The sequence below is a fragment of the Hibiscus syriacus genome, unplaced genomic scaffold (assembly GCF_006381635.1).
Source record: "Hibiscus syriacus cultivar Baekdansim isolate YM2019G1 unplaced genomic scaffold, ASM638163v2 tig00110984_pilon, whole genome shotgun sequence".
Classification (NCBI taxonomy): domain Eukaryota; kingdom Viridiplantae; phylum Streptophyta; class Magnoliopsida; order Malvales; family Malvaceae; genus Hibiscus; species Hibiscus syriacus.
The window spans coordinates 587,324-598,919 of NW_024062938.1; the positions used below are offsets into that span (position 1 = coordinate 587,324).

The following is an 11,596-nucleotide window of genomic DNA, read 5'->3' on the forward strand; positions in this document are numbered from 1 at the left end:
TGCAATTTTATTGTTTTGTTTTGTTTTGTTTTATTTTAATTTAGTCACTGTTAGTTTCTAATTTAGCTACTGTTATTTTAATTTTTGCATTTTGGTTACTATTTATTTCTGATTTAGTTACTAACTTTTATTTTCTTACATTTTAGTCATTTTTTATTTTATTTTATTTCGATTTAGCCCTTACATTTTGGTTTGTGTTAATTTAGCTCCTATTGCATGTTCAATTTGTTCTTTTATCTTGGTAATTTTATATTTATGCAATTAGGTCCTCATATTTTATTTTATTTTATGTTGTTTTTTACTGTTTTTTATTTTTTATTTGTTGTTTTTATTATTTTAATTATGTTTATTAATTGTTTTAACATTTCGTAGTTTGATTTCGTAGATTTAGTTTTAAATTAGAATAACATTTGAATCGAATTTAGGAATTAGGACGATACTCTAGTTTAATTAGGGAGTAATTCGAGTCGAGTTTTCGCTTAACATGCCTGATTACTCGATTGCTCGATTCTAAAATTAATTAATAATTAATATTTTTTTTAAAAATACTTTAAGTGTAATAATTTAGATAATAATTAGGGTTTTAATTAGCCCCCTAACTTTAGAATTTGTCAATTTAAGTCCTTAGACTTTTAAATCTTTTAGAGTCCGATATTTTAGTTCTTTGACCTTTTTGGTCCCCGAGTTTCGATTAGAGCCTTAATATTAACATAATTAAATAGGATAAATAGAGCCCCACTTTTAGTTAGATTTCAAACTAGTCTTTTAATTTAGGGGATAATTTGAGTCGGCCCTCGCCTAAATGCTCGAGAGACCATCTCGGTTATTCAATTCAATAATTGGTTTAAAATCAAATAAGATTAATATTAGAGCCAACATTTTTAGGTCTTTGCCTCTAGGTTCTTTAATTTTAATAATTTGACTCTTTAAGTTAGAAAAAAGCCTTTAATTTACCTTAGCTTAATTATGATTAAATAAAATTTTGATTGATAGCATTGTTTTCTAAACCTAAGGCAACGTTCACGTATTAGGAAATCAATGGTATATCTCCCGCAAATATGCTCAGGGGGTGACTACCGGTGATTCTCAAAATAGGTCGACATCCTTTTCAAATACCGCATCATGATTTTCTAAAAATGAGGCACTATTATGTTATTAGGCACAATATCTGATCTCCCACATTTATGCTTGGGAGCGAATGCTATCGGTCTCAATAAATGAATACCCTTTTCAACTTTGCATCCGTAATGATTTTCAAATTAAATAAAGATCGAACTCAAAATTTTTGATTTTAAATATAGGGTTATCAACTAGGTACCAAATTTTGGGCACTTGTGGGGGTGCTAATCCTTCCCCCACGCTTAACTGACTCTCGAACCCGATTTCTAGATTTTCGCAGACCTTAAAACTTGATATTTTGATAAAAATGAAATGTTTTATTAAAATCACTCGGTTTTTATGGTGTCCCAATCTCACCTTAAATGATTGGTGGCAACTCCTCACATTTTGCAAAACCTTTTCAAAGAGAACCTCCTCGAGTCGGTATCGGTCTTTTCCCCGCCCAGGCGAAAAACGGTGTCGACAACACTGATATGTATGTTACACCGACTCTTCATTGTCAATTAGGCTTAATTATGTTCAACACTTTGTCTCTAATATGTATAGGAAGAGATGCATAATTTTATGTTAGGGGTCGAACATAAGGTACCAATTACCTCTCTTCCAAAAAGATCCCGAAGGAAAGATCTTTCCGAACATGTCTTATGCAGTATGTTCTTCATGTTTCCTACTTTTAGCTTCTCGTGCATTTCAATCTTCTTAAATCCAGGATTTTTCTGATATATATGGTATGCACACAATTAGTTGCTTGCAACCCCCACTAAAAAAAACAGTTTCAACTATGATTTAAGCTAAAAAACGTGTTACCTCTATCAGCCACACAAAGTAAACCGCCGAATACATCACTTGTCCTTCGAAATCCTCGAATTCTCTATCTTGAACCAATAAGCAGGAATCTAGGAGACAAAATTCTTTATCCAAAAATATATCGATTTCATTATCCATGTTTGATAGTTATCAATCAAATCCTGGACTGGCTTATTGGAGAACTGCAAAGAAAGTTTTAAGGTACTTGCAAGGCACTAAGGATCACATACTCACATATAGAAGAACTAGTAACATTGATGTTGTTGGTTACTCGAACTCAGGCTATGCCGGATGTTCGAATACCCAAAAGTCCACATTCGGCTATGTGTTTATTCTAGCTGATGAAGATGTCTCATGGAAGTGTGGTAAGCAGACTGTCATTGGTACGTCCACTATGGAGGCTGAATTTGTAGCATGCTTTGAAGTTACAGTTCAATCTTCATGGTTGCGCAATTTTGTTGATGGTTTAGGCATCGTTGGTACCATTGCTAAACCGATGAGGATTTATTATGATAAAGCGGCAGTTGTATTCTTCTCTAAGAATGATAGATACTCCAAGGGTATCAAACATATGGATTTAAAGTATCTATATGTCAAAGAAGAGGTGTAAAATTTAAAAGTTCAAATAGTGCACATCAACACCAATGATATGATTGTGGATCTGTTGACTATAGGACTAGCTCCTAAGACATTTATTGGTCATGTTAGTGAAATGGGAGTAGTTTCGAAGTCCTTGTATAGCGGATGATTAATCATACATGTATGGATATATGTCTTGCACATTTATGTTTGTTTAATACTCTAGATATTGATGTTTGTTTGAATTTTACTTATCTATTAATCATATTTCAATTATGCATATTTTGTTATGATTATAGATGTTGGATCTTATTTTAAGACATTGTGGGATAATATATTTTCGAGTGTCTATCTTATTAAATTGTGTCTGTTTGAATTGGATTGACCTATAATACATGGAAGGAATCAGGATGTTTTCCAGGCCCATGACTGCCATGATTCGGTCGGTTTAGTTCTTACGAAGTTGTGACTTGTATATTACATTATTGAAGTGAGCTCAAATTATGTTAATATGTTATATACTTATCATATATGAATTAAGAGGGAGAATGTTAGAAATTTTGATTTTTAATATTGATTCATATAATTTAAGTAATTCATAATTGTTGTTGTTGTACACACGGTGATGATTAGTGTAGTATTAATGAGGCAATTATCAGGTGTAAATCCCTCTGTCCCATACCGTGAAAATATAAATTTGAGCGGTGTTATGTGTAACTGAAAAATAGAGGATCTTTTCGGTTATTTTGGCCTTTCGATTATTTTGTTATTTAAAAAACATAGTGAATCAGTTTTTTAAAATCTAACGTAGCAAACAATTTTCTCTCTCTCAAGGCTCTCTCTTTTTCTCTCTTAAAAAGAAAATAAGGTTCTGATTCTTTCATCAAGAATCAAACAAGTCTTGATATCATCACAAGTCGAATTGAGGATTATACAACATTGGGATTGGATAACATTTATTATTTCTTATATTTGGGATATTCAACTATCATAATGAAATCATCAAGTAAGTTTTCATTTCTTTTACTGTAATTCTTAATAATTATGTGATGAGCTTGATTTGGTTGATTTAATTACCCTATCAAGATCCTTATATGTTAATTGCTTCCAAATTCAAAATTAATTAATTTTAACAGATTTCAATTAATTCTTAACAATAATAAAATTCTGACAGATATAGCCACAATAGCAGCAAAAATAGTTGCAGAGTAAGCAACTGCAATATAATCATCCATAGATAGTGACAGGCACAATAGATGTCAGTGTCACTAAATGGTTCATAGAAATCAAGAAATCCATTTTTTATGTATCTGCAAAGTGCTCAATACTACTGATAGTGTATTTGAATGTAGAAACCAAGGTTTCGGAACGAACAGTATACTTTTAGCACTTAACCTCATTTCAGACAATGAGATAATATTCCTATATAATCCTTCCAAGCTTTTCTGTTACCTTGATAACGACATATTCAGCTTGTTCTCATTTGGCAAAGTTTTTGTAGGGTGGAAAAGCACTAAACTACCCAACAAATAATGCTAAACAGCCACCTTTTGATCCTAAAATTATAGTTGAAAAAAATATTTTTTCATTCAACCTTAAAAACTTTTTTCCCAAAATTTGTAGTGGAAAATAAATTTTGAGGAGAAATTATATTTTTACTTTCAAATATTTAACTTTAATTGATTGTTAAACTAATGCACGCACATGCATAATTATATATAGGTTGTTTTTGGTATATTAATGTTCATATTGATCGTTAGATATAAGTGGATTGAACTTCAAAGTTTTTTAGAATAAACATGTTTGATCGGTTGGTCAATCACTCACATTCTTTTCTCTAGAGTCGTCTTTTTCTCTCTCATTTAGATAGGATTAAAATTATATTTAAAATTTGTCAAAATTTTTAGATATGTTCATCTAATATTTTCATTGAATATAATATAATGTATTTTTACAATATTTGTAGACAACCGTTTTGTCCGGTTTATAGGAAATCACTTGCAACCCAAACCAGTTGGAGGCCTAGTTCAAGTCCAAAGATCCAGCAGAGTAACTTCTATTCCACGTGAGAATCCCCTGGAAAATAAAGACGGTTATGAGGAGTTAATAAGCATAAAAGTGAAGTTGGTGAATAACGGGGTCCATGATCAAGGGAAAAACGGAAAAATGGAAGTTTTTTATTGGAATTAACCACCAGGCACAGGAGGAGATATCAGCAAGGAACGGAGACAGAACAAAAAAAGAAAAGAAAAGGAACACAGAGCCAAAAAAAACTGGAACCAGCCGAAAGACATCAACAATTAACAGAGAAAGCAAAAGAAAAAATTCATTCCCCATCTATTCTTCTTACAGTTTAGAAACAATGAAAAATGTTGAAGGTTCTACTGCCCGATTCTAAAAAAGGAGTGTAAAAGCTGTGTCAACAACGTCCAGGGATTCAGAGATCGAACGGTGTAATCAAGATCTTTCCTATTCTATTTTTTCGAAAGCAATACCATCAATTTGTAAGTAAGTTATGTTTCATTTTTTTCTGAAAAAAATGCTATGTATGGTTCTTTAATTTTCTTTTGAAGCCGAGAAAATAAGAATAACAGAGAAAGAAATTAGAAAATTACCTTAGTTGTGGAAGAACAAAAGAGTAGGTGTCTTCAAATATCAATAATGCAAATGCTTTTGAACTGGCACGCCGTTAGAATATCTCGAGTGTAGCTTCTGTCAAAAGGATCTCCAAAATTGTGATGCTTACGAGTATGAAGCTACTTCTAAACTCCCCAAATCTCTATCATTGGATTCCCTAAACCAGTATTGAATCTCATATGCATTCAATTTCTCTTGGTTATTTCAATCGAGACTCATTAATCTTCAGTCTCATCCCTGATCACCAACTGTCATTGTTACTATCCATATCAGGAGCTCTTTCTACTTCCAAAATTAATTCAGAATCTTCCACCATGCACGAATTCTGAATTTCAAATTCAACTCAAGTCGCCCTTTGCGGGTTTTCAACTTGAGACCTCCTTTGGTTCCAAGACGCCCTTTTCGGGTTTTCATCTTGAACCCTCCTTTTATTTCTCTTTTTTTCATTTTTCTCTTTTTTCATTTTTTCTTCCCTTTTTCATTTTTTCTCATTTTTTTTCTTCTTTTTCTTCTTCTCATTTTTTTCATTTTTTTCATTTTTTCATTTTTTCATTTTTTCTCTTTTATTTCTTCTTCAAGCGAAATATCTCTTAACAGCGTCAGAATTCACTGGATATGGTAATTCTGATCCGTCCATTTCAGTTAGGACTAGAGCTCCCCCAGAGAAGGCCTTCTTGACAACATAAGGTCCTTCCCAATTGGGCATCCAATTTCCTCTGAAATCCTTCTGAATAGGCAAAATCCTTTTAAGCACCAAATCTCCCTCATAGAATTCTCGAAGGTGAACTTTCTTACCATGTGCCCGTATCATACGTTTTTGGTACATCTGACCATGACAAATAGCTTTCAATTTCTTTTCTTCAATCAAATTCAACTGGTCATACCTAGATTGGACCCATTCTGCCTCATCAAGCTTTACCTCTGACAAAATCCGAAGTGAGGGAATTTCCACCTCAATAGGTAAGACAGCTTCCATCCCATAAACCAAAGAAAATGGAGTTGCCCCAGTTGAAGTCCGTACTAAAGTTCGATAAGCAAATAGAGCAAAGGGCAACTTCTCATGCCGATCCTTATAGGTCTCAGTCATTTTCTCTATGAGCCTTTTGATGTTCTTATTGGCCGCCTCTACTGCCCCATTCATCTTTGGGCGATAAGTGGTGGAATTATGATGCTTTATTTTGAACTGTTTACAGACCGAGTCCATCATCTTATTGTTTAAATTCAACGCATTATCGGAGATAATCCTCTCTGGTAAACCATATCTACAAATGATTTCCTTCTTTAAGAATTTGCATATTGTAGACTGGGTAACATTTGTGTAAGAAGCTTCTTCTACCCACTTGGTGAAATAATCTATGGCTACCAGAATGAAGCGATGACCATTTGAAGCTTTGGGCGAAATTTGTCCAATAACATCCATGCCCCACATTGAGAATGGCCACGGAGCTGTCATTACATGCAACGGATGAGGAGGAGTATGTATTCTATCTCCATAAATCTGACACTTGTGACATTTTCGGGCATAATTGATACAGTCTGTTTCCATAGTTGACCAATAATACCCAAATCTCATAATCTGCCTAGCCATAGCATGCCCATTAGCATGGGTACCACATATTCCCTCATGCACTTCTTCAAGAATCAATTTGGCTTCTTTCGCGTCCACACATCTTAACAAAACCTGATCCAGACTTTTCTTGTATAGGGTCTCACCATCAAGCGCATACCCTGATGCCATTCTTCTAATGGTTCTCTTATCATTCTCAGTGGCCTGTTCTGGATAACTCTGATACCTTATATATTGCAAGATATCATAATACCAAGGGTTTCCATCTTCTTCCTCTTTAATATTAAAACAATGGGCTGGATACTCATAAGCCTTCATTTCAATGGGCATCATATTTGAATGCTCGTTCATCTTAAACGCTGCTGCCAGTGTGGCTAAGGCATCTGCCATTTGATTCTCTTCTCTGGGGAGATAATTGAAAGTTACTTCTTCAAATTCTTCAACAAGTTCCATAACTAACTTACGATATTCTACAAGCTTAGGATCTTTTGTCTCCCATTCTCCCCTGAGTTGGTATATTACCAAAGCTGAATCTCCATATACTTTAAGCATTTTTACTTTGCAATCAACGGCAGCTCTAAGACCCAGAACACAAGCTTCATACTCGGCCATATTGTTTGTACAATCAAAATTAAGCCGACTGGTGAAAGGATAATGCTCTCCCTCTGGTGAGACCAAAATTGCCCCGATTCCATGTCCCAAGGCATTTGAAGCACCATCGAAGTTCAACTTCCAATATTTTCTAGTTGATGCAACTGCTTCTTCTACTGAAATAGCCATTAAATATTCATCTGGGAAATCAAAGCTCAATGACTCATATTCTTGCGAAGCCCTGCTTGCAATGAATTCTGCTATAGCACTTCCTTTAATTGCTGTCTGGTTTACATACTGGATGTCAAACTCGGACAATAAGATCTGCCAACGAGCTAATCTTCCAGATAATGCAGGCACACCCATTAGATATTTCAAGGGATCAAGCTTGGATATAAGCCAAGTAGTATGATACAACATATATTGCCTAAGCCTTCGGGTAGCCCATACTAAAGCGCAACATAACTTTTCAATGGGTGAGTATCTTGTCTCACATTCAGTGAACTTCTTACTGAGATAATAGATAGCCCTTTCTTTCTTCTCAGTTTGGTCACGTTGCCCCAGCACACACCCCATTGAATTTTCATAAACCGACAAATAAAGAATCAAGGGTTTGCCTGAGATGGGTGGCGCTAAAATTGGAGTGCTCGACAAATATTTTTTCACTGCTTCAAAAGCTCTTTGATAATCCTCACTCCATTCCCCTGAGTTATTCTTGCGAAGAAGGCGGAATATGAGATCACACTTTTCCGTCAGCTGTGAAATAAACCGAGCTATATAATTCAATCTCCCCAAAAATCCTCTGACTTCTTTTTTGTGTTCGTGGGGCTGGCAAGTCTTGAATAGCCTTTACTTTATCTGGGTCTATTTCAATTCCTTTTTGGCTTACTACGAATCCCAATAACTTCCCAGATGTCACCCCAAAAGTACATTTATTTGGGTTGAGTTTTAACTGGCATCTTCTTAGTCTTTTAAAAAGCTTTCTCAAATTCCCAATATGTTCTTCCTCTGTCTTAGCTTTGACAATCATATCATCGACATAAACTTCTATCTCTTTATGCATCATGTCATGAAATAACGTCACCATGGCCCTTTGATATGTTGCCCCAGCGTTCTTCAATCCAAACGGCATTACTTTATAACAAAACGTTCCCCACATGGTAACGAACGTCGTTTTTTCCATATCTTCAGGATTCATCTTAATTTGATTGTAGCCAGAGAAACCATCCATAAAAGAGAATAAAGAATTTCCAGCAGTATTATCCACTAGCGTGTCTATATGTGGCAAAGGAAAATTATCTTTTGGACTAGCTCGGTTGAGATCTCTGTAGTCGACACACATTCGAACTTTCCCATCCTTCTTCCGTACTGGGACAATATTAGCCACCCATTCAGGATATTTGGCCACTTTAAGAAACCCGGCATCAAATTGTTTCTTCACTTCCTCTTTAATCTTGAGCAGCATCTCAGGTCTCATTCTTCTCAGTTTTTGCTGTACAGGTTTACATTCAGACTTTATTGGCAGTTTGTGAACAACCAACTCTGTATCTAAACCCGGCATATCTTCGTATGACCAAGCAAACACATCCTTGTATTCTTGAAGCAATTCTATCAAATCATGTCGACCTCCAACTGACAGAGTGGTACCAATCTTTACTTCCCTCTTATCCTCATCTGTCCCCAAATTCAAAATCTCAGTAGACTCTTTATGAGGTAGAATCTGCTTATCTTCATTCTCTACCATTTTCAGCAATTCAGAAGGTAGTTCACATCCTTCATCATCATCACAATCCTCGATCTCCCCTTGACATATAGGCTTCTCGAAATCAATCTCCGGGTCAGAGTCATTAGCATTCATATTATTGATATCTGAGCTCCTGAAAAAATAATGAAAGAGAAGATATATATACATATATACATATGGGAGGATCTTTTCCCATATAAATAAATAGAAATAAATAAATACATACATATATACAACAAAGAATAAATGAATGAAATGCATGGGAGAATGTTTGCCATTTGGAACTAACAGAATGCATCTTTTATTGAAAGCAAGAAAAAACAAACAGCTTAACCCTTTAAATAAAATCACCTATTGCCCCAGGGTATGAACAATAGGGAGAAAGTTCCAGTGCATTACTCTGTAAAATATTTGTAAACTACAAGCAGTTCTTCCGCGGTCCAATTGTTCAACACAAAGCCCGGCGGTGCAGGATAAATGCCCATATCTCTCATTTCCTCAAATTCATCATCAGTTATAGCATTAATGCCTAAATCTCCCAAGGCATCCTCAACCATCACCTCAGTGTTCTTTGAATTCCCTTGAAACATATGTCCCCCAGATATGAAAATGCTACTCAACGGCGGGAAGATCATGGGTTCCCAACTAAGGTCTTCACCAGTCAATCTGGCCTTTCTCATTTCCTGACCCTTCTTAATTCCCCTCAGCTTATCCCTCGGAGTTGGCTGATACCCCAAACCGAATCGATCTCTTTTAGTAATAGGGCATATTGGATTCACCGGTCCTTGCAACTATCGACCTAACCCCTTTCCAACTTTCGCTCCTCTTCCAAGAGTCAATTTGAGCCCCATCTTGGTACATTTTGACAATTGAGGCTTTGGTATCTTCTTGCCTTCGGCCACAAACGTAGCATTGACAAACTCCAACGATCTGAAAGAACACTCGACGGCTTGCTCATCAACTTCAATATACAGAGCAGTAGTAGAAACAAAAGCAATAATGTCCTCTTCAGCATGAATACATACCAACCTTCCATCAATCACAAATTTCAGTCTCTGGTGCAATGTGGACGGAACTGCACCGGCCTGATGAATCCAAGGCCTTCCCAACAAAAAATTGTACGTAGGCATAATGTCCATTACGAGAAATTCCACTTCATAAGTTGCCGGACCAATATTCAGAGGAACATCAATCTTGCCCAACACTTCTCTTTTAGTCCCATCGAAAGCTCGAACCACACTTTGGCAGGTTCTCATAAGCGTACTATCTAATGGAAGCTTTTTCAGAGTCACTAAGGGCATCACATTCAAAGCTGAACCATTATCAACCAAGACCCGGGACAACACATACCCTTTATATTTAACTGTAATGTGCAAAGCCTTCTGACTACCCATCACCCCAGAAGGGATTTCATCCTCAGAAAAAGATAAAAAATTATCAGCTTGTACATTGGAAACTAACCGGTCCAACTTTTCAATGGGCAACTCTTTCGGAACAAAAGTCTGATTCAAAACCTTTAACAGAGCATTCCTATGGGCCTCTGAACTCAAAAATAATGATAAAATAGAAATACGGGCAGGCAACTTGTGTAACTGTTCCACAACACTGTACTCACTGTGTTTCAGAAATTTCAAAAATTCTACCGCTTCACTCTCGGTTACTGGTTCATTGACAACAGGCTTATCTTCTTCTATCTGCACATCAACCTTTTTCCCCTTATCAACTGCAACCTTCTTCTCAGACTCTTTAGGTGGATTAAGAGAATAACATCTACCGCTTCTAGTAAAGCGTCCCACCTCATCTACTTCCTCATTCTCTTTTGTTACATCTCCCATCTGGCAATCATATCTCCAAGGCACTTGTTTATTATCCCGATATGGGAATGGAGATGGAGGTGTAATAACCACTTTCGGGGCTACCTTCTCAGCAACTCGATTTTTGGGAGTAATAATTAGGGGACAACTGGCATTGTATACCCCTTTAGACGATCCCTCTGAAGTGCAAACTTCCGCTTCTTCTTCTTCGGTAATCTCTCTAAAGAACTCAATTTCTTTACTGTCTATCATATCTTGTACCAAAGATTGGAAGTCAGGACATTGTTGAATATTGTGTCCTTCACTGTTATGATACAGATATACCTCTCCACTGTTAAACTGTTCACCTGTCAAACTGGGCTTCAACAATCCTACCTTGACTATCTGGCACCACACCCAACTCATGGGTGATACCACATCACTAACATTCCTTACAATTCTCTTTCCTTTCTCTTCAGTAATCGCGTTAACTCCTGCCCCTGCATGGCTTGGCAACGGATTCTGAGCTATATTTGGCTGCTCACTGTCACCAAAGTTGATGACATTCCTCGTTCTCAAAGCTTGGACAACCTTCTTAAAAGCAGTACAATTCTCAATGGAATGCCCAAGGTTCCCTGCATGGTACTCACACTGAGCACTAGCATCATACTATTTGGGAAAAGGAGGTTGCATTGGTGTCACGTGATACGGCAAAACCACATGCCGATCATACAAAATCTGAAACAATTCCTTATAAGT

General features: G+C 36.1%; 1 protein-coding gene across 1 annotated transcript; it reads left to right on the top strand.

Moving 5' to 3' along the window:
* Window positions 1–2,062: 2,062 nt before the first annotated feature.
* Window positions 2,063–2,536, top strand: LOC120148674 (secreted RxLR effector protein 161-like). The gene has a single exon (XM_039161722.1). It carries the CDS (start codon window positions 2,063–2,065, stop codon window positions 2,534–2,536), a length of 474 nt encoding a protein of 157 aa, XP_039017653.1.
* Window positions 2,537–11,596: the final 9,060 nt, after the last annotated feature.

Bases quoted from the DNA above. Each gene is read 5' to 3' on its own strand.
- LOC120148674 (XM_039161722.1), top strand. From the start codon at position 2,063: ATGTTTGATAGTTATCAATCAAATCCTGGACTGGCTTATTGGAGAACT.